The sequence below is a fragment of the Oculina patagonica genome, chromosome 10 (genome assembly GCF_052425735.1).
Source record: "Oculina patagonica isolate OP01 chromosome 10, crgOcupat, whole genome shotgun sequence".
Taxonomy (NCBI): Eukaryota; Metazoa; Cnidaria; class Anthozoa; order Scleractinia; family Oculinidae; genus Oculina; species Oculina patagonica.
This window is the reverse complement of record NC_135767.1, coordinates 22,328,850-22,356,418: the sequence shown is the minus strand read 5'-3', so window position 1 is coordinate 22,356,418 and position 27,569 is coordinate 22,328,850. Positions and strand designations below refer to the sequence as shown.

The 27,569-nt window shown below is 40.4% G+C and overlaps 2 protein-coding genes across 4 annotated transcripts in view; one reads left to right on the top strand and one right to left on the bottom strand.

Moving 5' to 3' along the window:
• Nucleotides 1-27,569, top strand: part of LOC144628871 (uncharacterized) — a 76,294-nt gene that overhangs the window by 8,619 nt on the left and 40,106 nt on the right. The gene's annotated exons all lie outside the window — the stretch shown is intronic.
• Nucleotides 14,341-26,761, bottom strand: LOC144628899 (transmembrane protein adipocyte-associated 1 homolog). Of its 2 annotated transcripts, XR_013566297.1 has the most exons (11): nucleotides 26,371-26,761; nucleotides 25,028-25,163; nucleotides 24,447-24,545; nucleotides 24,034-24,106; nucleotides 23,452-23,534; nucleotides 22,599-22,721; nucleotides 21,853-21,913; nucleotides 21,225-21,327; nucleotides 20,259-20,342; nucleotides 14,434-16,375; nucleotides 14,341-14,390 (listed from the first exon to the last, which is right to left on the bottom strand). XR_013566297.1 is itself a non-coding variant. In XM_078487015.1 (10 exons), exons 1-10 carry the CDS (start codon nucleotides 26,487-26,489, stop codon nucleotides 16,258-16,260), a joined length of 999 nt encoding a protein of 332 aa, XP_078343141.1. In that variant the 5' UTR covers nucleotides 26,490-26,761; the 3' UTR covers nucleotides 14,341-16,257. The 2 variants fall into 2 exon arrangements, 1 of the variants encoding a protein (XP_078343141.1); XM_078487015.1 differs by having other exon boundaries at nucleotides 14,341-16,375.

Sequence of the window (27,569 nt, the reverse complement as noted above, 5' to 3'; positions counted from 1 at the left end):
CTCACAGTATAGACCGGCTGTGGTTGTCAGTGGCAACAAGTTCTTAGCCAATCAGTGCCCAGATAAAGCAGTGATAAACATTCGACAGGGAAGCAAATAACTTAATCATCAAAGACAACGACTTCGAGTACAATTCAGGACGCTGTGTGCTTCTTGAAGGTACAGCTGCTTACGTCCCCATTTCCATAGCAGACAACGTGTTTAATGACAACGATTGCGGAAGTAAGAGCTTAATAGAAGCCCTTCGTTTGGACCAACGCGCTAAGTTCATGAACAACACTTTCGCGCAAAACAGAGCAGGGAGTGTCTTACTGCTCCAAGTGGTGCATGGTCATCCGCCCATCGATTCAGAATAAAGAACTTACATTTCAGTAACAACACTTTATCCAGAAACATCCCTCATATCGTCAACACAGTCCTTAGTTTCAGAAGATTCGTGCATGATAGTTCTTTCAGGCATCCTGTATCACAAAGAAACAAAGTTCCGCTTTAACAAGTTTAATAACTCCAAATACCTCAGGGAACTTTGTGTTCGGGTCCCGGCTATATCTTCGCGTGACATTGTGAACGTGTCACACAACTGGTGGGGCACAGCGATCGCAAGTGAAGTGCGTGACAGGATATCGGATTTTGATGACAATTACGACTTTGCTATCGCCGATGATTGGCCATTCCTGCTAAGAGATGATGACCCAACTTTAACTGCAGTCAAACAACACGATTTCAAGCAACATGGAAGCGTTCTTTCAGGGCGATTATTCGAGTCCGTAACACTTAAATCCCCTCACAGTCCATACAGCGTGATGTCAGATTTGGCAGTACTGGACAACGTCACGCTAACCATAGAAGCAGGAGTCACGGTCAAGGTAAGCCCTGGAATGAGCATTCTTGTCGCCGGAGCGCTCCAAGCTCACGGAACGTCTGCAAAGCCAGTTAAATTCACAGTCAAGGAGCCAACAGGGAGTAACAAAGATTCAAGTTTACCTGTGCGACTTGTAGATGGGGACTTGCCATGGGAGGGGAGAGCGGAAGTGTTTCATGAAAAGTCTTGGAAAGCAGTCTCTGCTTCTAGCAACATGCTCGCATGGAACACCACTGAAGTCGTCTGTAGACAGCTTGGATATGGCCCACCAGTTGCTGTCAAAAGTAACGCGAAAAGACTTACTAGGAATCTTAATGGGACTTGGCTGATGGAATTTCGTTGCAGTGGCAGCGAAACATTTTTACATGAATGCCCCAATGAGCAGCGAGCGTTTAACTATAGCAGTACTTTATCAGCAGTAAAATGTCAAGGTGTGCCCTGGGGAAGTATTCGTTTTATATCCTCCAAAGAAGTGAACGCGTCCCAAACTCAATCGGTATTGCATCACGTTGAGTTTTCACACTGTGGCAATCGCCATGGAATGGCTGTCCCAGCAATAGAAGCAATAACAAATATACCAAGGATTGAATCCATCGTTATAAGGAACTGTACTTTCGGTGGCTTACGAATTCACTTTCCAAGAACTGATGTACATCTGAATAGCAGCACATTTGTTAACACTGGAGAAACTGGAATAAGCATTGTACAAACACGACGCAGCATTCTACTGGAGAGTTCTGAATCGTCAAGGAACCAACGAGGCATTTCCTTTGAAGAACCAAGTGAGGAAAGTGTCCCTCGAGTCTTCTATGGACGAGTATTTCTATGCAATAAAGAAAAGGTTGTTAATGTTCAGAATCAAACAATTCTTTTTTTTGACATCCCGATGCTGCAGAACACAATGGCACAGGTAAAATGTAAAAAAGTTCTAACCGTTCCCAAAGGGCAAGGAATCAAGTTCACTCTGTTATTCTTCAAGGGTTCACAGATGCTAATGGTCTTTGACTCCAGCCGCAGTACGAATTCCAACTCGATCGTGGGCAAGTCAAGTAAAGACATAACAGCTCTCGTGCGTAAACAGTTATACATACCAAGTGATATAATTCTGCTAAAGTGGAGTGGTGATGTGAATTCTAAAGTGGTCATTCAGGTCGAAGACGTAAATATTAGTGGTGAGTTCCTTTATATTTTTAATGCTCCTTTTGATTTCAAACAATAATCGAACCCACTTTTCTCGGTGAAACAATGTCCAATTTTATACTACAGAGTGTCGTTGTGATAGAACGTAGAACTTACATTACTGACCCCTTTTTAATGAAGATGAATTGTTCAACAATGCTCACCACGAGTTTCTCGTAGCTCAGTTGGTTAGAGCGCCCATTAATGGTATCTGGAAGGCCATGGGTTCGATTCCCGTCGGGGACTCAGATTTTTTCTTTGTCCCATGCTCGTGTCATTGTTAAAATTTACCATCTTTACTATTTACTAACCCTTTTTTGTTGCTCGGCAGATATGCCATGTACATTCCAGGCAGGTTTTTGTGGCTGGCAGACATTCGCCAACATGTCAATCAATGGACTTGGCGTCACAACAACATGGAAAATTACATATAGTAATTCACAGACGTCGGACTACTCATATGGTACGTCAATAATTATGGTAACTGAGATTCTCAAGCATGTAAAAATAAAAACGAACGACGTTTTGGAGTCGTCATGACGCTATTTTCCATTTTAACAAATGAAAAGAATAAACTGTCAGAAAAAGGTTCGCTTAAGATTAATATTTAACAATTATTTGCCGAAGGCGAAGTGAATCTCGGCGACTAGTCCCCGACTAGTCGCCGAGATTCACTGAGTTTGAGGCGAATAATTGTTTTAATCTAATTTTCAAAGGTGAATATCAAGAACTATAAAATAAAGAACTAAACACATAACATAATCCTCTTCGCGCCTAGGAGGCACATAAGGCTGAGACCAGAGATTTCCATTGCTCCCTTTCCATGGCTGCCTTCTCAAGTTCTTTCCACGTCTTCCCTGCTGTTTTCATTTCTGCCTTGATCGTCCTCCTCCAAGTCTCTCGTGGACGTAATTTCTTCCTTCTTCCACTATCCGGTGTTCATCTTAATGCAGTTCGTGTTATGCTATCTCGGCCTTTCCTGATAACATGCCCAAGCCACCTCCATCTTCTTTGTTTTATTACCATGGTGATGTCCCGTTGTCCTGTCCTTTGATAGAGTTCCTTGTTTGTGATCTTCTGGGGACAGTATATCCTGCATATCTTTCTCAGGCATGAAGTGTGGAAACCTGATAGTCTCTGGCTGTCTCTTTGGGTAACCCTTTCAGCATTCTGCACCATACAGTAGTACTCAATGACAAGGCATTGCTGTTATAGATCTTTATCTTGGTTTTTTCACTGATGTTTGGCGACCTCCATACTTTATTCAGTTGGAAAAATGATGATTTGGCCTTCTGTAGACGGTTGGAAATGTCCTTTACCGTGGCATTGCTTTTGCTCATAACACTTCCCAGGTAGGTAAATTCCTCTACTACCACCAAATCTTCGTTCTCCAATTCCACTGGTAATGGTGTATCTGAAAGCTGCATTGTCTTGGTCTTATTCCTGCTGTTGTTCAAGCCCAGTTGTTTGGCAGCTACCGAGAGGTCTGATGTTTTTCGCTGTAATTGATCTCTAGTAGAAGACACTAGCGCCACATCATCGGCAAAGTCTAGATCTTCCAGCAAAGACGTCAGTGTCCATCTGATGCCCCGTCTTTTGTTGCCTATTGTCTTGCGCATTATCCAGTCAATGGCTACTAAGAATAACATGGGAAGACGCAACCTTGGCGCACCCCGATTTTGAAACTGAACCAGTCTGTTAGCTTCTTCTTATGGATAACACTACAAGTGAAATTATTGTAGAAAAGTTTGATGATGCTGACAATCTTCCCTGGGCACCCATAGGCTAGCAGGATATTCCATAAGGTGTCTCTGTGAATGCTATCAAAGGCCTTTTGCAGGTCTATGAAATTCACGTGTACCTTGGTGTTCCACTCCATACACTGCTCAAAGATATTCCGGAGCGTGAAAATGTGGTCTATGCATCCTACCCCTGGTCTAAAGCCTGCCTGCTCTTTTCTTAAGATGGTGTCTATGGCATCACTGAGTCTCATATGAATGATTTTACAGAAGATCTTGCTTGGTACCGAAAGGAGTGTTACTCCTCACAAGTTCGTGCATTGTGTCCTATCCCCCTTCTTGGGGAGTTTAACGATCAGTCCCCTGCACCAATCTTCAGGTATGGTCTCGGCATTTCAGATTTTTTGGAATAAGTCGTATAACCAATCTGTTGCAAAGCGGATGTCAGTTTTCAGTACTTCTGCTGTTATGTTATCTATTTCAGGCGCCTTGTTGATCTTCAGACTCTTGATTGCTTTTAAAATCTCATTCTTTGTTGGTAGAGAACAATCGATATTCAATTTGTCTCCTAAGGGCTGTGCTATACAAGCCCGCTCTGCTGGATCTGGTCTATTAAGGACCTCTCTAAAGTGCTTTGCCCATCTTTGTAGCTGTTTATCTTCGATTGTGATTCTCTTCCCATCCTTGTCTTTCACAGCATCGCATTCTCCCTAACATTTTCTAGAGAGTTCCCTTGTTATCCTATACAGCTCGCCTTGCTCCCCTCTACTTGCAGCTCCTTCGGCTTGGGAGGCTAAGAACTAAAGAACTAAAACACGGAAACAAAACAAACACAAATGCTCGCTTGAATGCGTGTAAACAAGATTAATTCACCGATTGTACATCAGCAGAATTTACACTTTAGTTTAAGCAATAAAACGAAACAAAACAAACACTACAAAAAAGACAGATATCTAGTACCTTTGTTTAATCGTTGGCGACTTCTAGACAATTGTGTAAATCGTCTTAAAATGAGTCGAGTAGCTCTGATCTGAAGAGAACTGAGTAATTTTTTTGTCAATTAATCTGCCACTGAGCTTCTTGTCACCGCGTGCGAAACCAACTTCCTTAGTACCAATTCTAATGCCTTGAGAACCATCTCTTGAAAATATTTTCGGTTCAAAAGCCTTGATAGACATTTTAAAACTTCCAACTGTTTTGAATTCTCCGGACTTGACGCGATTTCTTTCGAATGAACGAAAATTTCATTCATCAAATGCCGCCATGTTTACTTGCCTGGATGGCAAAGTTGGCGTGGCTTAGTAACCAAGCCCTGAATTGTTTTATTCACCTCCAAGCGAGGTGAATATAACGACATAACCCAAAGATTCTTGACCAATCAAATTGTCGCATTCTTATATTCGCCTTTTGAAATTAGACTTAAATAAAATATGCGATGTCACGCAAATAGTTTGGCTTGGATTGAGTCTGATTGGACATTTAGAGATAGTGACAATGGTCTGATTAGTAGCATTCCATGCATTAAAGGCTGGTTCTCATATTATCGCCCCGATCGTCTCTGTCGCCTCTGTCGCTTCAAAAAGTTTGCTTGCGATAGGGGCGATCATATGAGAACATTACAGAGACGTCTGCGACGATCGGGGCGATCGCGATCGCTTCGATCGCCCGTGTTCTATCCGGTTGATCGGTCGCAGACCGCAGCGATCGCGAACGATTATATGACTACTGCCACAGAGGGAGACGATCGAAGCGATACAAATTATCTCATGGTGCATCAGTATTACCCAGAACTACTTTTGCTACTAAGCTTTTGTTCGATTTTGTTCTGGCAGTAGAAATTTGTGGGTTTCTTTGACAGTCTGCAACCGCTGCAATATGAACATTGCCGTATATTCTATTTTCGCAGAAGTAATAATTTAAAAACGAGTGCGAGTGTTTCATCACGATTTCCAAACACGAGAAAACAAATGGAAGCACGAGGCCGCTTCAGCCGAGTGCTTTCATTTGTTTTCGAGTGTTTGGAAATCGTGATGAAACACGATGCGCGAGTTTTTGAAATGACTTCTCTAAAGAAACAATACAAAATTATGCAGTGTTGTATTTTTTCCCATTTTTCTTTAACATGCCTTGTATGCGTGTTTTGTTGTATTCAGTCGGCATTCATTGTATTTGTGAGCTTTTGTTTCTTTTTCTAAATTATCCGATAGTTTCGCGTTGCACCAAATTTGTATTCCAAAAGCGTTGTGAACTTGATTGGATTTACATATTGTTTTTGCCATGGCCGAAGGAAGGTTTTGCTTCCCGAAAACAATCGAGGAAGAAGAAATTTGCGTAGAGAGAGCATTACCGAAGTTTACCAGATATAAAAATATGTGGTCAATAGGGTTTTTGATTCAGCTTTGATTCAGCTAGTGGCAAGGGCAGGTCTTGAACTGGGGACCTCCAGTTTACAACACAAGCGCCCTAAACCACTCGGCCACGCTTGCCTCCCTGACTATGTAGATTAAGAACAATTTTATCACTAGTGATGAAAACGTGATGAAACACTAGTGATTTTCAACTGAGTTTTTTTTTTGAGTTTCCAACTCATCCACCTGACCCGAATGGGGCGCTCTGGTTAGCTTATAACGTCATGAATTATTAATGAGTCTGAGAATCTTATATTTTTTTTTTATTTCAGGAAAGCAGCTTTACATCGGTAACGAAAACTACTGGCAAAGAGTGGATGGACGCGCTGCAATCATCAGTCCTCGTATCACAAAACAGTCCAAGTTATGCTCCGTGGTGTTCTTTTATCGAAATCAAGGAAGAGCAAGACTGTCACTTTTCATACAAACAGGTTAGTCAATTTTTAATACTTATAGTTTTGCATTGAAACCCGCAGGGGACGGCGAGCAAATACAATTTATGATCCAACTTCACTCAGTACGTAAAGTAGAAATAGAACGCCTGGACACGCAGTGAATGTTTTTACGTAGGAGCTAGACTCTAGGGCTTTTAAAAGTCCTTAAAGTCTGCGTGCAGATAGATCGCCCTTAGGATATTTAACAATTATCTCACGAGCGCGCGTTGGATATGAGATGGTATGTAGCCAACGTTGGCTATAACGATCTCATATCCAACAAGCTCGAGTGGAAAAATTGTTTTATTAAAAACGCCCAAAGAATTGCAATATTTAAGCTCCCCGGCTGTTTTCGTTGACGCGTTTAAGCTCCCATACCGTAGAATTCCGGTTATAAGCCCTGGGCTTATACAACTTCGTAAGGGGTTTTGGGTGGGCCTATAAGCGGAGGGGCTTATATCCGGGAGGGCTTATAAGCGGAATGAAAAAATCGTTTCGAAAAGTGTCACGGGAGTGTTGACTGAAATACGTTTTTAAGTTAAAAACGCATAATAAAGCAACATTTAGCCCTGTTCAGTACTGTCATCCTGTAGAGGGGGGCTTATATCCGGGGGGGCTTATAATCGGATGTATTTTTTTGTTTCCAGGTAGATGGGCCTATAACCGGGGGGGCTTATAAGCGGGGGGGCTTATAACCGGAAGTTTACGGTATTTGTGGTCAATGGTACATGAGCTCATATACCATTGTCTGCTTAAAAGTTCAAAACACAGGAAATGCAATATACCATTGCTAGTTTTTAATAATTCTCAGTATTACTGAGAAGCCATTTTAAGCACATTTGGTAATGGGGCGACAGAACTTAAATATGGAAAGAAAATTCAAAGAACATATGGATGTCTTTTTTATTGTTCTTTCCTTTTTCATAGGGAGACATCCTAACATTGAACAAAAGTTAACCTGGGAAGCAAAAAACATCAAAGTATCGAGTTGGAGTTGGAGTTGGAGGAAAGTTGTTGTTGACCTTCCCAGTGATGTTGATGAGTACAGACTGCTGTTGGAAGGAGAATACGAAAAATGGACAAGTTTTTGGTCCGGAAACTATGTGAATATCGACAATTTAGAATTAAGACGCTGTACTCATAAAGGTAAACTATCTTCTATGCACGGTATACCTTTGAATCTATCCGCTGCCTCTTTTGTGTTTCTCGTTAGCTACAAACAGCAAATTTTCTCTAACAGAGTACTGTTACTGTCATACGTTCAGCTTCCCAGTTAGTAGTTCATTGGAGGGAAAGCTACAAAGTAAGGCGTAACTACCTTGTTCCAAAACTTTAGTTCAACATAACTACATACAACTGCTGCTGCTTTCTTAAAGTTTGTGCTTTCTTTATATTTACTCACTGTCTCTTTATTTGTCATTTCGTCCTTGACAAGTATTTATTCTAAATCTCATTTTTTTCTGCAGAACACCGAATTTCCAACAGTGTTTTCAGTAACAACATCCATCAAGCGATAAGCTACACTTCTGTGTCCGATGGAAGCGATGCACGACCAAGCTTCACCACCGAGCGTTGTAAAATCACTGACACGCGTGCTTCTCCCTCAAACGAGCCTCAAAAGAGTGCTATTTTAATGGATATACAGGACAACAATTTCACGCTCGCCAACAACTTCATCTCTGGAAATCGCTTAGGTGGAATTCAAGCGCAGTTAGGGCGAAGCGACGGAACAAGCTTACCAAGAAGTTTGATATACGGCAACACGTTCTCCAATAATGCAAATGGAACAATACTTCTAGAAAAGAGCGAAGAGTTGAAACGTAATAACAGCTTCGTTTACATCGTAAACAATACGTTTGGAAGTAACCTTGCTCAGGGAAGTGTCATTAAACTTTCTGAGGTGCAAAGCGAGATAGTAAATAATTTCTTCTACAACAATTCAGGGTTGCACTCCATCGAGTATAACTTTTCCAGCACATTCTTTAAAGAGCAGAAGTGTGAATTAAACACTTTTTATCTCAACAAAGGTCTTGGACAGAACTTCGGTGTGACCATCAAGTCCAACGGACCAATGAAATACCGCAGAAATAACTTCAAGAATCCGTCCAATGTTTATGAGTTTAGTTCCACGAAGCAAGCCATTTTTGATCCGATTGATGCAACATTAAACTGGTGGGGAGTAGGAAACGAGTCTTCAGTTATTTCGCGAATTTACGAGAAAGAGGATGATTACACACTGGCTAGTGTGGAATATAAACCTTTCAGAAAGTTGCCGCCTAAAAACATTTTATCCAGTAAGTACAACAGAGAATAGAAAGAAACTTGACGATTGCCATTTAACTTCTAGGAACTGACTTATGGCCAAAGCCCTAAGTGGGCATAGGGCCGGGACTTCTAGGTACAGTCGTAGTCAAACGGCCCAGAATTGATGAGTTGATTTACAACTGACCAATCAATCTTACTTCTATATTTTTAGTTGGCTGTCCTGCTGACTGGCTGAATGTAGAGTCAATCTGCTTTGTGTTTAGAGGTGGAAGTAGGACGTTTAAGGAAGCAAAGGATTATTGCCAGGTTTGTAGTTCACTGAGTCAGTGGTTTCAGACGCACTGGGACATTTCTAAAAAAAAGAATACCTACCAAGGTCTTTCTCTTTTTTCCTTTTTTACCGGAATGCTTTTTCGCACTATTACCATTACTTACTTACTTATCCTCATCGGGCCCATGAGGACTCTTGAGGCCGGAACACTATTTCCATACTTCTCATTAAATACTCGGCTGTTAAGATGGCAAAAAAAAAAATGGAAGGATCCTTTCCACTGGCAAGTATTTTAAATGGCACACACCTGTCCCGTACAAGTGTCCTTGTTAAAAAAATGTTACTAAGTTACCTTTGCCGGCAACTTCTCACCGATTTTTCCACACGAATGGAAAAGGCTCCTAGTCAGATAGGCCGAAAAGAAACTGAATGGCACCATGTGAATGCTATGTTTGGAGTACCTGCACATGCTCCCGTGATGTTCCATTAAAAATATCACTTTGACATTCACATTTTGTTGGGGCAGGAAATGAGGAAAATGTTGAAGGTGGCTAAATGCAAATGTTGTTTAATAGAGGCCCTTAGCTTCGAGATAGCTAGTTTACAGGCATGCCACTGAAACAGAAGAAAAAAATATTTTAAATGAACATAACATGGCTACATATCGCAACTGGCAGAGCCAGACTGAAGACCAAATAGCTATATACAAAGCGTGACCGAGGATTTGAACTCGAGACTACCGAGAAACAAATCCAGCTAGTGGCAGGGTGGAGGTTTTGAACCGGGCACCTCCGGATTACAGCACCAGCACCCGAAACCACTCGGCCCACGCTTGCCTCAAATAAGAGGCAGAATTAAAGCCAATATTAGTAATCAATTCTCCTAAGCTGATCAAATTTAAGTTTGTGCTTCGGACTAACATCAACCAAGATGATTTCTTTTAGGTGAGAATGACCTTTAAAGGGACTATGTCACGGCTGACTATGTCACGGTTTATTTTATTACGATTTGCCAAATACGCGCTATGAAACTTAAGGTTTGCAAAGAGATTACTTCTATGGATCTAAATGACAAAATCATAACTTCACTGCCACCAACTTTATCACCCGGGAGTTATAAATTCAAATTACAAGCAAACGAGTTTAACTTTGAAAACTGTTCAGCCCAACAATATTTCAAAATCCCATATCGCAATCCGTTTCAATCTTCGTCATTTTTGGCCATCCGTACCTTTTTGAATTTGCTGTGTTATTGAAATGTTCCCTTAATGTTGTTAGAGGTAGTGTTTATATTTCACAGAAAATGATGGTCATTTCCAAGGCCTAAATTTGGCTAAAACTCGTGACACAGTCCCTTTAACTGAACGCATACACATTTGCACATAATTGGCTTGTGGTATATTACGCAGAAGAATCATTTAAATTCTGTATTTCACTTGTATCTAAAGTACTACGGAGGACATGTGGCATCGCCGTCTATGCCAGATGATATGGCATTTATTAACCTGGCAGTAAAGTCATCAAGACCAGATGGAAATCCTCCTGTACCTATATGGGTTTCCACTGCAGCCGACTTGGTATGTGTTTGTATATTATAAAATGTCATTATTTATTGTATTACGCTTAGTTATGTAGAGGAAACCAACTAAAACTTATCTATTACTTGGACAGGAAGAGCAAAATGGTGGGGCGAAGACTAGCCAGCATTGTACCGTGATGACACACAGCGGAATTCAATTCCTTGTTCCATGCAACAGTCTGTATCCTTTCGTCTGCACGACAACTAGTAAGTAAAATGAATGAATGAATGAATGATATAGGTGCTTATATAGCGCATTTACAAAGCTCAATGCGCTTCCCAGTTACAATTTTATTGGATGAGACCGGACATCAGCATATCAGGCGCCTTTGGCAGCCGCTATCCGTCCATGTACATATGATCTCATCACACCACCCAACCCATAGAATAGAAACAGACCACAACACCGGGAATTTCGTGTCCTACTTCTTACTATTGATTGTAACACTGAAGATGCAGGAGACGGGACCTACGGTTTATCGTCCTTATCCGAGAAGACTAGAACGCCTAACCATTTGCAGATGTAATTACAAAGGCAGCACGTTCTTCTCAATTATTTTAAGACCCTGAGTGTTGGTCCGGTCTAAGAGTCGAACATGACACCTCCCGCATGGCAGTCCGGCGCTCTACCAACTGAGCTAACCGGTCGGCGATGAACACAGTCCAAAACGGAATGAGCCGGCCACACAGGCGGTGAACGCAAAAAAATCATGTTGCATTCCTTATAATTATTTATGGTAGCTCAGTAGAACATCGAAGAGTATACATTTTTAATGGAACGAACAATAAGCGATTCTTATAGCGGGTGTTTTGTGATTCTTTTTCCTAAAGGTTTGATTGCCATATTTTGCCTTTTACAGTTACCCGCTGTCCAAATAGCTGTTTTCACAACGGTGACTGCACACAGCTGTCAAACGCAGCGCGCGTGCGCAGTTTATGTGTTTATTGCCGCCAAAATTTTCCATACAAAGTCTTAAATTTTCCGAAAACTTTCGCTTTAAAGCCAAAAGTTAACGCCGTCCCTGGAAAGTTAAGGTTTATACGCCGCTTATGGATTGGAAATTTGATAATTCATCTCCACTGAGTGTCCCAGCTTGAACTGTTCTTTCACCGTACTATTTCTTTAACAATTTCTTGCAAAAGTTTACCCACTTTCGAGTCAAAAGTTTGAGGCGGCAAAGACCGGATGTGACGTCAATTTTTGCGTTTGACCGCTGTGAACGGTGACTGCATTGGCGCCACATTTCACAGCGGTCAAACGCAGAAATTGACGTCACGTCCGGTTTACGCCGCTTCGAACTTTTGACTCGAAAGTGGGCAAACTTTTGCAAGAAATTGTTAAAAAAAAATAGTACGGTGAAAGAACAGTTCAAGCTGGGACACTCAGTGTAGATGAATTATCAAATTTTCAATCCATAAGCGGCGTATAAACCTTAACTTTCCAGGGACGGCGTTAACTTTTGGCTTTAAAGCAAAAGTTTACGAAAAATTTAAGACTTTGTATGGAAAATTTTGGCGGCAATTACACATGAACTGCGCACGCGCGCTGCGTTTGACCGCTGTGAAGCGCCACATATAGACATATATACTTAGACTTAGCGGTGCTACCGGTTCTTTACATTTCACTTTATTTAAAACTGAATGTACTGACCATACACAGGGGAAAAAAAAAACAAATTAGATGACTCGAGCCCAAGATCCAATGTGTAAAACAATCATTACCTGGTCAGCAGCCAACTTACGAAACATGTGATCTTATAACACTGCCATTTTCTGTCTTGCAGACAAAACGAGCAGCACAACCGAAGAGGTTCCAGTTTCTGTGCCCACGGAGAGCTGGTACAAGAAACCTATGATTATCATGGGAATTTCAATTGGCGGGATCTTTGTCTTAATCCTTGTTCTTCTTGTACTCGTCATCCTGTCTCGGAAGTGGAGACACAAAGTTAATCTGGCTACCGCCCATCAGGCTCCGCCCATACGGGATTCTCGCCTCGCAGTAATGACCGGAAGTGTCGCGGACTCCCGTCCCTCCACTTTAAAGGGTGAAGACTTGGAAATGAAAGATTTGAAGAACGGCTTGAGTGGAGACCAGGACGGCATTGAAAAGGAAAACCTCGTGTTAACTCTTAATATGGCAGAATAGCATAGATAGATTAAGGGCCTCTTTACATGATTCGGGAATGACTTTCATTCCGGAACGAGTTCATTCCATCCCCATATATCTCTGTATTTGTTTACATGATACCGAGACGAAAGTCAAGTCATTCCGGAATGAGTTCATTCCGATTTTCATTCCGTAGTGAAAGTTTTGTTCTGGAATGAAATTTCATTCTGGTATCATGTAAACACAACGAATTTCATTCTGAGTTGAAATCCCAACTAATGAAACCGCATACGGACTTCACAGTTTGAATTCAGAGCAAACAAACGTAATAGCATTTACTGTTTAGCCCAAAGAAGCAGCTCTATGATCAAATTACGTGTTACAATTGCAGATACGGCCGTTAATGGCCTCAAAAACATGTTTGCGCCAAACATGCGCCATCTTGTTTTGATCTGAAAATGCACTTTGATTGAACTGGTCGACTCTGTCATGTAAACGCAGAACGAACTTCATTCCGAGTTTCGTTCCGGAATGAAAGTCATTCCGGAATCATGTAAACAGGCCCTAAGATAATGATGAGTTAAATAATAATAAGGCTAAACACGCTTTAACTGAAAGCAGAAACGACTATACTCAGGTAAACAACTACAACTCATGGGAATACTTTTCAATGTGACCAACAATCCTGCCACAAGAAATAAAGCGAATGCTGAAAAGATAACTGTACTTTTTAAACTTTGGTACTTGATTGACTTTTACCATCCTCGGAGACCTAGTGGCAGTTAGTAGGGGTTAGGGAAAGGCGAAACTGTGGAAAAAAATTCGGCGAGGAAAACGTTGGAGCGACAGAAAGGTGCCCCTGAGAAAGGGTCTTACCAGGCAAGTTCCAAACAGCTCTCTAAATGATGCCTCCTGACGAAGCAGAAAAAGTCTACCTATGATCGCAGTTCGAGTGTACGCAATATTATTAAGCAGTTGCGAAAAAAAAATCAGGTTTGAACGGGATTCGAACCCATGACCTCCCGACACCGGTGCAGTGCTCCCACGAACTGAGTTAACAAGCCGACTGTGAGCTGGTCATTTTGCCAGTTCGTAATGTATGCCCAAAGAAGAGTTTTTAGAAAGGTTTCTTATTTTTTAGTTTTTTAGCTTTAGTTTTTCGAGCTTTTCTTTCACAACTGCTCAAGTCCAGTTCTGTACATAACCGAGATCTGATCCTTTCATGTACTATCCCCACCGTGTGCCCACCGATTTAGGCAATTCGGGAAAAGAAGCCTAAAAAAAACAGGGCTTCATTAGTATCAGACTTTTCTAAAGGAAAAGAGCGAAAAGGAAGAAGCGTCCTCTCTTCCCTTCCCCCCTCCGCCCGACCCTCAGGAAGGCCTGATACTCGGGCTAAAGAGGAAACGAAAACGAAATGATAGCTACGGTACATTTAAGTTTTCGAGAAGGGGATTCCACGAGGCAAAGATTTTCCCTACTAACAGCGACAAAGAAGACTTTCAGTATGTCTTTATTTGATTTATTTAGAAGCAATTACAATAAACCTCTAGTAAAATAAAGCGTATTTACAAACCCAGCATCAAAAACATCTACAGTACGTATAACGTACGTGAACCCTGATTGGTTCACAGTTTATATTACTTAAAGTTGACCCGTGAAAAGCATAAACCATGAAGGATGCAGCCCAATTGTTTACTGCGATATCGGAAAAATAATCCCTACATGTGACAGAATAAACACTTTGATACTACAGGTTGCATAAATCATGCTCTTGAGGTCCCAAAAAATACCGTAAAATTCCGGTTATAAGCCCCCCCCCCCCCCGGTTATAAGCCCATTTACCTGGAAACAACAAAAAAAATACATCCAATTATAAGCCCCGCCGGATATAAGCCCCCCTTTACCGGATGACAGAACTGAACATGGCTAAATGTTGCTTTATTATGCGTTTTTAACTTAAAACGTACAGTTGAATCCCGATAACTCGAACCTTCAAGGGAGATCGAAAAAGGTTCGAGTTATCGGGAGTTCGAGTTGTTGAGAGTAAAACTATAAGAAAATGACCTGGAGGGGAATTGAGAAAGGTTCGAGTTAGCGGGAGGTTCGAGTTACTGAGGGTTCGAGTTACCGGGATTCAACTGTATTTCGATTAACACTCCCGTGGCTCTTTTCGAAACGATTTTTTCATTTCGCTTATAAGCCCTCCCGGATATAAGCCCTTCCGCTTGTAAGCCCACCCAAAACCCCTTACGAAGTTGTATAAGCCCAGGGCTTATAACCGGAATTCTACGGTGTTACTCAGCTGTCTACCCAGAATGCCATTCGGTCTTATCGTTCATGGTTTATGCTTTTTACAAGGTCAACATTTCTAAAATTAGGTGTTAACACGGTTACGTACAATGAACATTCGGTAACCCTAACATTTATCGTGTGAAATACATTCTAAATTTCGCGCGAAACGTCGCATTGGCCTTAGTTAACAACGAAAAGGTTTATGCAGCTAATAATGTTTTCATAATAAATTATCTTAATTGAACTGCAATTCATCAACCTTGTATTCGAAGTATAATAAACAATAAAAATAAAGTAAAAATAAAGGTAAAAATTTTGTCTACAAATTCGTATACCGTAAAATTTCGGTTATAAAGTATAATTATCAATAAAAATAAAGGTAAAAATAACGGTAAAAATTTTGTATACAGTTGAATCCCGATAACTCGAACCTTCAAGGGAGATCGAAAAAGGTTCGAGTTATCGGGAGTTCGAGTTGTTGAGGGTAAAACTATAAGAAAATGACCTGGAGGGGAATTGAGAAAGGTTCGAGTTAGCGGGAGGTTCGAGTTACCGGGATTCAACTGTACAAATTCGTATACCGTAAAATTTCGGTTATAATCCCCTCCCCCCGCTTAAGCGCCCCCCCGGGTATAGGCCCATCTACTTGGAAACAAAAAAGTACATCCGATCAGTATAAGCCCTCCAGGATATAAACCCCCCTCTGCCCGTTGACAGTGCTAAAGTGGGCTAAAAGCCTTCCCGGAAATAAGCCCCTCCGCTTATATAAACCCACCCAAAACCCCTTTCGAAGTTGTATAAGCCCTGGGATTATAACCGGAATTTTACGGTATAGATTGACGGACAACAGTAAACAAACTGGTTTTGGTTTCATAACAACCTTAAAAACCACTCTAATAACACAGAAAAGTTTTAAGTTTTCTAAATTTTGATAATTCCCAGTCAAGTAAGCAGCCCATACTTTCTGGGAGTACGATTTGTCGGCCTGATTTTCTTGTCCTGATTTGAATTGCGTGAATGAGAATCGACGCGAATCGAAAATTGGGCTGATTTTCTGACTCAAATCGAGCCGACTGTATCGGGTAAATTCTAAAAACTGCCGTGTTGGCTACATTCAAGTTATGCGTATTCTTCATGATCGGATTCAGACTCCACTCCGCCATCTTCAGTCGGGAGGTATGAGTACGAGTAATGTGGATGATCGTTACCTACTCTCAGTACTGGATACAAATCCGTGCTGTGAAAAAAAAAATAAATAAAAAAATCTCAGTAATGCATGTATACCCCAACTATATGCAGCAATGATAGAAATTACTGGGGGTAATTTAGAATTCTTACAAATTTATTGGTGTTGGTTGGGGTTCAACTTGATGAACTGAGGAATTAAATCTCGCGACGTTTGATCTGCATAGCGAGCCACTACCGCGCTAGCCTGCGAATACAGCCGCCTCTCCGCGCTCCGAACACAACAAGCCCGTCGAAGCGGGGGAGGCGCAGGGGCGGATCCAGGATTTCTCAAAGGGGGGTGGCTGTTTATCAATATTTTTGTTTACTATAATTTTATTGTTCAAGCCCCGGTTTGCTTTTTATGCTGGGGGGGGGGGGGGGTGGGGGGTTTCGGGCTTTTAGGCAGTTTTTTGTTTCGTTTCCTCAGAAACGATACGGTATTATTTTGGCTTCGATGTGAACTATTTACACAGTGGGGGCTACTATCCAATCAGAAGAACGGTCGTAACCACAAAGTAAATACGTTTGACCGAAGGCAATTAATTTCGTAAAAACATGTTCTTCAAATATCGGAAAGATATTTCTCAGCATGATCAAAAAGTATTGCGATTCGTTGCAAACAGAAATATCTGACGACTGCAATGGTTTTAAGTTTGATTAAAGCGATGTATTGTAAGAAAACTAGAGAAAGCTCTCGTAGCGTTTAATTGTTAAGTAAACATTCTAGCGATTTTCTGAAACGGAAGTAAATTTACACCAATCAGTGTTTGCAAGCGCAAACAAAAACGGGATGACTTGTCGTGTTTGCTCGCACGGGGGGCTGCTATCGAATCACAAGAACGGTCGTAACCACAAAGTAAATACGTATGACCGATGGCAATTAATTTCGTAAAAACATGTTCTTCAAATATCGGAAATATATTCCTCAGCATGACCAAAAATATTAAGATTCGTTGCAAACAGAAATATCTAACGACTGCAATGGTTTTAAGTTTGATTAAAGCGATGTATTGTAAGAGAACTAGAGAAAGCTCTCGGAGCGTTAAAATATTATTCTGAAACGGAAGTAGATTTCCACCAACCTGCAGTGTTTGCAAGCACAAAGAAAAACGGGATGACTTGGCGTATCTCGTGTTTGCTCGCACGGTAGAGCTTAAGTGCGCTACAAAGAGAAGTGCATATTTGCAGGTGAGTTACAAAGGTAATTTCACTTCATGTAACAGAGGAATGTATAAATGTGGGAGATTGCCCTATTCTATTTGTACAGGAAAATTCACGGCATCTTCGACGTCACAAACAGCGCGAATACACACAAAATTGCGTGGGTTCTCGCGTGGATGTACCCGGAATTGCGTGATTAGTGTCACGTGCGTCGCAAAAACATTCGAGTCTGCACGGAAAGTTGAGAACGAAAAAGAAGACAGTCGAGTTCTGTTCAAATTTAAATTTTGTATGGACAGTATCGTACAGCAAGGTGTGCAACTGCCGTGTCGAACTAAATTCGTCTCCTTAGTTGATGTAACGCTCAACATTAACTACCGTTGCAACTGCTGGAGCAGATTTCTGAGATTAAATTAATGATATAAACATTATTTGGATGATTCAAAGCCATAGCGGTCTGATCGAAACTCCACAGTATCGACAAAAATGCAAATCGTTATTATCAGTGTTACCAATGCAAGGCTGTTACACTGACAACAGAAGAAACTTGGCTGTGTCTTATTCTGTGGAGATAATTTTATATTTGCCGGGAGAGCGTGCAGCGCGGATCGAGCAAAATACAATCCTAGTATGACTATATATAACATAAAACTTTCTTTAAACTTGAATTTTGCTTAATTAAAAATCCCGGTTAAAAATCTGTGTATTATAGCTTTTTACATTAATTTGCCCTGGTTGTTTACGTGTCTTTGTAAAGTAACAACAGGCATTTGATTTTGAAGAAATGGCTTCGAAACAGCGTGCTTATCTCTTCAATCTCTGTTCTTGTCGACCAGGGTTTTGGTTTGTCTTGAATTTGGCATTTATTTTATTTGAGCATGTGATCAACTCAGAGAAGTATATACCTCAAGCTTTTTGTCAAAAGGTTATAATTTCATCTACGATTAAGCATTTCACCAGAAATCAGAAGTCACAGAACACTTTATTTATGGAACTGATTTATTTTAGGATTGTTTGTTTCAAAAAATAAACCATTTAAATTAATTGCATTACTCCGATCTTGCATTTTACTATTGTGGTTTGCCGATGTTTCCCCACATTGATAGGAATGTATTTAAATATTTTCTGTAAGTTATTTTTCCACTCATGTAACATTCAAAGTTATGCTATCTGGTGCCATTTTTAAGCAAAAAGTGTTCTGCAGAAATAAAAAAAACCTTTTAATTTTCACTGGATGAGTAAAAACGATAAAGGCAAGCTGCCTTCACTTAACTTAATTTGAAGAGAAAGACACATGCTATTTCTATAAAGAGAAACATTTATGTGTTACTTGAACTCTTGAAAGCCAAACTGCAGCAGGACGTAGTTTATGTCTCCTTTACATAAAATGGACAGTAGGTGTTAAATGAGAATTTAAGTTACTACTGAATATGGAGTTCTTCTTTTCATTCTTCACTCGTGCATAAATTCGGCAAATTCAACATACACTAGGACCTTCTCTAAATTAAAGTAAACCACAAACCTATCTCCTCAAGTGTTACACTATTCTCACCCTTCCGCAATCTGGAAACGAAACACTATTTCTTTTTGAAATAGCTGCTTGTTGAAAGTGGAGTGCAACTCATTTTGGGTCTGTGGCCCATATTTAGTGAAGCCAAAGGCTCCTTCCCCCTAGGGGGTCTGGGGGCATGCCCCCCTCAGAAAATTTTGAAAAGTTGAAGCCTCTTAGACGTGATTTCCGCGATTCTGAGCAGCTTTATACAGCTGTCAATTAAGTTATTAAAACACTGTTTTTCCTTGATAATTTGGCAAAATATTCTTTCTTCAACTTACCTTGAGTTATATTTCGGAGAGAACGTCTACTCTTTATGAAATGAACAGTGATTAAAATTTAAAGTTGACAAGCCAGGAACTTACAGGAAAGAACAGATATGCGTTTTTTGCTCACCCACGTGCGTGAAAATTTTTAGCCCTTGGCAAAGTGGCCTGGGAACAACTTTGGCGACTTTGCTTGCTTTTGAAATCGCTTCAATGCGAAAAAACAGTACGAAAACTCGCTAAAAAAGATGTAAATGGAGAAGAAAATCATTCCAGCAAGGCTAAAACAACTCTTGAAAGTTAAAATGAATCTAATTTTTTTAAAATTATACACACATGTTTTGTTACATTAAGTCAGAAGTCCATAAAACAGGCCTTTTGAAAATCTCCTATTTTGGAAAAATGGCCTTCCTTAACTTTGAACGGCCGCCTGACTATGAAAGGTGGATGGACATTGTCCTTATTTTCTATTTTAATATGTTTATTTTTATTTTTCTGGTGGATCAAGGGGGGTGGCTAGCCACCCAATCCACCCCCCCTGGATCCGCCCTTGAGGCGGCTGTATTCTGTATTCGCAGTCTAGTACCGCGCTCCCGAGAAAATCTTGTTTGTTGGTTTTGTTTGTAATGTTTTTCAGTTTCCTTCAAAATGATTCTTTAATTTTTCCGTTCATGTCACATCATTTACTTTAACCTGGGTTTAGTAAATGAGACAAAAAAAAAAAAAAGGTTGATTTGCTCTTCAGTCCATAACTACGAAGCTTTAAAATAAAACCCAACAAAATTTCCGCAAAACGAACTGTTTGTCTTCTAGATCGGAAGAATTTTGCTAGTTTTGAATCGTTTATCAGTCATGAGGGGAGGCTAGCCCAATTATCCTGCTAGGCTTAAAAAGAGTCAGAAAAGAGCGCTTACGTTTTAAAGAAATCCTTTAAAAATGTCCAATACACCATGGGTCCAAAGAGAGTGTAATACACGAACATGGTGAAATCCAAAAGGCTGCAATGAAAAAGAAGATATAAGGTTGGAAAATCGAAAAAAATAAGGGAATGGTGTGTACTACAAATAACTGTTTGATTACAAACGCCCCACCAAGCATCAAGGAACTAGTTTAATGTATTCTTAAGGCCCTGCCAAACAAGGCACACAGCGGTCAAACGCAGTGGGCAAACTTTTGCAAGAAATGAAAAGAAATAGTACGGTGAAAGAACAGTTCAAGCTGGGACACTCAGTGGAGATGAATTATCGAATTTCCAATCCATAATCGGCGTATAAATCTTAACTTTCCAGGAACGGCGTTAACTTTTGGCTTTTATGCGAAAGTTTTCGGAAAATTTAAGACTTTGTATGGATAATTTTGGCGGGAATTGCACAGTAACTGCACACGCGGGCTGCGTTTGACCGCTGTTTGCAAACAAGGACACATTATTGTTGTGGGCACAAATATTTCCCTGTTTAGCCGCGCGCGCAACACCAGTTTGTGTCCGAGACACGACAAAAAATAATGTTTCTGTTTTTTGCAGAAACATTTTGTATCCCCAACACTGAAATGTTTCCTGGTTTGCACAGCATGGAAACAAAACATATTTTTGTGTCCCGCGTGTTTACTTTCCCAAGAAACGTCACGAGTAACAATTTGTCTGTAACAATGTGTCATCGTTTGTCACGGCCTTTAGATGTGTTGAAACAAAAATCGCGCGCATGGCATTAGGAAGAACTCGAAAGACAAAAAAAAAATAGCTTAAGGTAAATTTTTAAAGTTTGTTGTGGCTTTTCAAAGGAAACTCAATTCCAGATTACGTACTCTCATAGTACGCTAAATTTTAAATACTGTAAAAACAAACTCTTATTATACGCTCTGGTCACCTGTGTTCTACCTACCACAAACTTTCTGTAACACTTGTATACAGCAAAAGGCTTGCACAGCCCTGGAGTAGGTTGACAACGCACAGAACCGCACAGTACACGTAAAACGACTTCCTCGCTGAAACAAGAATTTGTTCACATACATTGTAATTAAAAAAAGACAAACATAGAAACAAAAAACTCAACAATAAAATGTAATTACATGCTTAAACGCGCGCCACAGTTGCCCCCTCACGCCTTTTGCGTTGCCCATACGCGCGCTCGAAACTACGGCGCCTGCTACGTTGGCTAAGCGCCTGGAAAAACTTTGGGAGAATTAGAAAGCGAACATAAAATTGAGCCGCGGGCACGATTCGCACAAATGTTTCTTTGTCATTTATAAACTTTTTAGTAGCAGGTTAACGTGCGCACTTGAAAATGATATTTTTTTGGGAAAAAAAGGCTTCTTTTCAATTGCGGCATCCTTTTAGTAGAAACTGTGAGGGCATAGTTTCGGTCAGAATATCTTCAAGTCGTCCCGGGGGAAATTTTTCTGCCAGTTCTTTGTCAATCTTTGGTAGTGTCGTAAAGTCTTGTCCTATGATTATTTTTTTTATATTTGCTAGTTATTATTTTACACATAACAAATGACAACCCAGCTTACCTGGTATGATACAACATTCTCTTAACTTCGTGCAAGGCAAGATTACGATGACGAAATAAACCTTGAAAAACAAAATATCGACAATTTAAAGAGAAATCAAGAAGCTCTTCAACGAAACACAAGTTCAAGATTTCGACTATCCAGGCGCCTTTGGGGACTTCAATACTTATGGGGATTGTTTATTTCCGCGTTCTGACGAAAGTTCCCATGGGATAGCATTTGAAGAAATAATTGGTCCCAGACCTCTTTTTGCGTCGCGCGCACCGGATTCATTCAAAATGGCGGAAACGAAGAAACAGTTCAGGTAAAACGTAGCCTCCCACGCAGTCGTTCTAATAGGGGAGTTTAACACGATCGCCCCAAAGAACAACTGCGTGGGAGACTAGGTAAAATTAAACTCTTCGTCCCCATTTAATTATCCCGCCTCAAAGGCACAGAAAACAGTGGGGATGAAGGGAACTGAGATCAAACGCTTTTGGAAGTACCACATTAAAATATTGCATGACTGTATTGTTATTTTACTTAATTATACTTTACTTCCTTGGTTAATTGACAGTTGCTAGCTAAGAGCGTTTTATATTCCCAGATCTCTTCAACTCCACCTTTGAGCATCTTCTGTGCTTTTGAGGCGCGGTATTATAAATTCACTGGGGATCCATACTTTTGGCCATGTAATTGGCACCTTTCAGGGAAAAAAGTGCACCTGACCCACATTTCCTAAAGTGCATAGAGCGTGGCTTACTTACCATAGCCAAAAACAGTGAGGTTGATGACATAAACAGCAATCCACCATGTCCATATAAATCATATTTTGCTTTGCCATAAATTCGGCCATTAACTCCTGGACATCTGACAAACTCAAGGGTGGCCTAAAAAATGGGGCAAAGCGGAATATTTTTTAACATTTAGTGTAATTTAGAGAATAAGGCTTCTCTTCTAGTTCTCAACCATGTCTTGCATAAATGGAAAGCTGAATAACCTTTAACAAAATAACAAGAAACCCCTTGTTTACCAACATTAACAGACAAAATCCCTTTTTGATGATTATTTTTCTTTTATCACAGTCTTTGGAATGAAAGGGTTGACGAATAGTAAATGAGAAACTGTGAGATGCCGAGATTGAAATCTTTTCTGTGAGCTGGAGATCTTTTTAGCCTTGCAAGATAAAATTAGACTCTGAGAGGGCTAAAATTTTGTCAGACATGCATTTTTTTGAAGGACCATTCAACCCCCCCCCCCCCCCCACCCAATGAAAGGAGTAACTGAGGGTAGATGTTAGCAATACTACTGATCTCTTCATTTTCTCCCCAGTTTTATTCAACACACTTGAGACAGTGTTTCATCACATATCCAACACTTGAAGTTCCTTATTTCTTATCAGTGTTTGGAGAAGTGATGAAACACTGTATCTTGTGTTTGATTTATTAACAATGAAAAGATGATGATGGTGAGAGATGATGAGATGGTGATGATGATCAGATGACAATGAAGATGTAATGACTGGGGTTAATTGCAATGATGATGATGATGGTGATTATGACGGCAAATGGGGTCAACTCGTTGTCACCATGTCAAGATCACTGACAATGACAAACAAACCTGTGCTGATGAATATGCTATGGCACATATTGACGCTACACACAGGACCCTTCTTACACCTTGTCTGCCATCTTGCATGTTACCTGTAGTGAATAAAGGCAAAATATATTTAATAGATTTAGTCAAGCCTAAAAGCAGGGCTCCCCAGTTATTTACTTCACCCTTTTCGTAAATTTGAATTGAATGACTGATAACAGAATAAAACATGATACCACTTGAGCCCGTGATCCAATGTAAACCCTTACTTATTCAGCAGTAAATTAAAAAAAAACATTCGACCTTGATAAGTTCTATATGTGAGTCTGCGATATGGTCATGTGATACTGGTCAGTGGATACCTTGTTTTGACAGCTGTCAATTGACCATGACATGGATCAGTGTCCAATATCAAATATGTAAGCTGACGTTTACCATAACCTTAAACCAAAAGCAATATTGGGTCTTTTAATTTTTTATGGGTATGGGGCTCTGTTCTGCAGCCCTTTGGGCCACTGGGAGCTCCGCTTTTATAGAACAAATTAACATACAGCCTTGATTTATACTCAAGAGGTTTGTCGCACTGCAAGATCACTGCCAACATACCTGCCCAGACTCCAAATATTATAACACTCAATTCCACACCTAACAAGCAGCAACCCAAAACTAGCCACAAAATCTGGAAAAAGTAAAATAAAATAGAAAATACTTAAATACATGTAGCTTCAGAAGAAGCTATAATTTTATCAGATCAATATGTAATTTTAAAGACACTGATATTTACAAGCCAAAAAAAAAAAGATTAAAACTGCTAACAAAGGGCCAAGGGACTGGCAAATGTGTTTGTTATATCGAGGTTTCATTATATTTAATAGGTTCTTTTCCATACATTTTGCTATTACTGGGACGAAAAAAGTTGTTCGTTATGTCGCGGACTTCATTATATAGAGGTTCTGTAAATCGAGGTTCCACTGTATATATTAAATGTACATATTAAAAAAAATGGAGAGTTCTGGTACCTTTGTTGGCAGAGAGTCCTTGTGGTGTTGATTTAAGATGGATGTCAAAAGCATTGAGACAAAACACCTCACTATACCAACAATGCAAACAAAGAATACCTACAAGTAGAAACAAACAAATACACAACATATATTAAATATAATAATAAAGTCAAGTTGGTTGCAGCATAAATTTGGTCATAACACCATTCACTGGCAGATCCAGACCCTAACCTGTGGAATGAGTAGGGCATGAAGTTCCCGGTGTTGTGGTCTGTTCTATTCCATGGGTTGGGTGGTGGGGTGAGATCATATACATGGACGGATAGCGGCTGCCATAGGCGCCTTATATGCTGATGTCCGGTCTCATCCCATAGATTCGAATTGTGAAGCGCATTGATCACGAGCTTTGTAAATACGCTATATAAGCACCCATATCATAATGGGAACAGGTTGTCGGGAGCTCCCATACCCCCACATAATGGGGGCCTCTGGTCCCCGGTGCCGTCTACTATCAAAATAATCTCCTGCTACTTTAAATCATTTTGAAAACCCTGGTTTATCAATGCAACCGACTCTGTCATTTATACATGCATACATACCATGAAATAAACAGTCTTCACAATAGGACATCTTATTTTGTAAAGTCGTACATGATTCATTCCAAGTCTGTACATGAGGAACATCAGGAAGAGGAAGTTTGGAATAACGAGAATAACATCGAAAATCCTGATGGCACTGTAGAGAAAAGCATTTTTATTACACAGTTATTTGTGTTTTGACTCTGGGCTATATCTTGCATTGGAGGAGGGAAGGGTATATATAGAGGCTGATCTTCATTGTATGATTTTGTCGCATGCGACATGCTTACAACAGAGGGTAGCAAAGGGTTTATGTGTGACGCGTGAAAAGGCCAAAAATTAAAACGTGACGCGTGATAACAGGCCAAAAATTAGACCGTGACGCGTGAAAATAGCTAGAAAAGGCACGGGATTCGTGAATTCTGCTGTTTCAAGTATACCTGACACGTGAATTTGGTTAATATTTGTGCGTGAAATGGGATGACAACACGCCCTTTGCTACCCTCACAACAGGCCTACAACACAAATTGTGTCGTGTAAATCAAACCTACAACTCGTTTACGACTGTCGTAGGCATGTCGTAAGCTTGTCGCATGCAACAAAATCATACCATGTAGATCGGCCTTAATAGTGACAAGGGTTGACATGTCAGGGGCAGAACTAGAAATTTCAGTAGGGAGGGGGGGAGGGGGCACAAATGTTTCAGCAAGGTAGCAACCTTGCCTCACAACCACAACAAACTCTTGACAGATGGTTGATTGTAATTTTTAACAAATACAAGCACAACAGAGAGCCTGCAGCCCCCTTGGCTCACTGCTAATCAACCGAGGAGGGTGTCACCTACATCTACACAAACAGAATATTTTATGTAAACTTGTCTTTGCTTCAGGCTCCCATTCCAGGTTTCGTTTACTGAAGATATATCACATTGATTGATACAGCTTCACTTACCGAGAGTTTTAAGTATCCAATACTGAAGATATCTGAGCGATCGATTCTGTTACGGAATACTCTGATACTGCATAGTTAACTAACTATGGATACTGCGGACGGACTTCCGGCTATAAACTTTCACTTTGTTGTTTACATAGTAAGTTGCCAATGAGCGATTTTCGTACGATAGGACTGTCTGATGCAATCACCTTTTATTGTCATGCTTGCTGTCTATTCTCTGTTTGAATCTCGTTCAATGTACCCTATATTTTTCTCGTCCTTTTTGTTAGCTTGGAACGGCAGAGGAATAAACAACAACAATTACGAATTCAATGTACGATAAGCAAGGAAGCAGGCAGCTTTACTGTCTTTACTCGCTGCAAGTTTCGGCAGCTCAGTTGATTACTCGCAGTTTTGTCTATAATTCTTACCTGTCGTTTATCGTCCCATATAATATCCTTTGGCAGAAGTTTGGAACAATGTCGTCCGCTGGAACGCCCGTCGTTGATGCATTACGAGGAAAATAGGTGGAAGCTGGATCAAACATCATTTCAATCACTTAGCGATCTTGGAAATCCTTCAATGTTTGTTTACAGATCGGCCATCGTGAACAAAAGGCTGTAAAAACGCGCTAAGATCGAGTCATACAACCATGCCAAACCCCTCAGATCTCTTGGAAACATTTCGATTACAATTTCTTTTAAGCCATCACTGCATTTGGAAAGCTCAGGAACATGATTTACCAAGAAATCGAGATGTTTTCGAAGGCATCGATCGACTGTTCTCGAATTGCCGGGTCATGTTTTGATCGCGTGATTCGTTCCAAGTCTTCACGGGTGGACGGGCAAGATTTGCAGGAGTGGAACCTGGGAACTAGTTGATATCATGAGGCCGAGGAATTTTAGGCATTTTGCAATTTAAGTCGAATAAAAATTGGACTGAATAGACCAATTTCGATATATTAAAATTCAGCCTAAAACAATAGACATCACTACGAGGCTCCGGGGAATAAACCCCACAAACTCTATAGTTGGGTCCCGGAGCCTCGTAATGAGGTCTATTGTTTTAGGCTGAATTTTAATATATCGAAATTGGTCTATTGGCCTAAATGAAATGTTATGCTTGAAAATCATGCAGTTCCGCCTGGCGATAGAAGTATTGGTGTTTATTTGGGGAGAAACCTGGATATAAACCTACCTATAAGTGTCATTCTAAGGCCCAAGCATAGTTGGTAGAGGGAGTCTTATAAAGTGGATTTTAATCTTTCTTTGTTTGCGGTATTGTAGGACAAGAGGAGCTTGTACTAATAGGACCAATTATTGTCTGTTTAATATATCCCTAATTTCCTATATATTTGATATACTTCCTAGTTTTCCTCTTAATGGCAAAACAAACGTCATTTCCGAGTAGATCAGTTTACACGTGAAAGAGAGGATTTGTTGAATACGTGAGTTAGGTGGCAAAAACACAAACATTCCGCGTTGTTGCTAGACAATGAAACATTTCTGAACTGGAAAATTTGAGTGAGGGCGGTCATTGCATTCTAAACTGACGGCATGGAAGAGGATAGACCTTGGGTTTGAACCGGACTGAAAGTGAGTTTTGTACATCATCTGAACATCAAAATTAG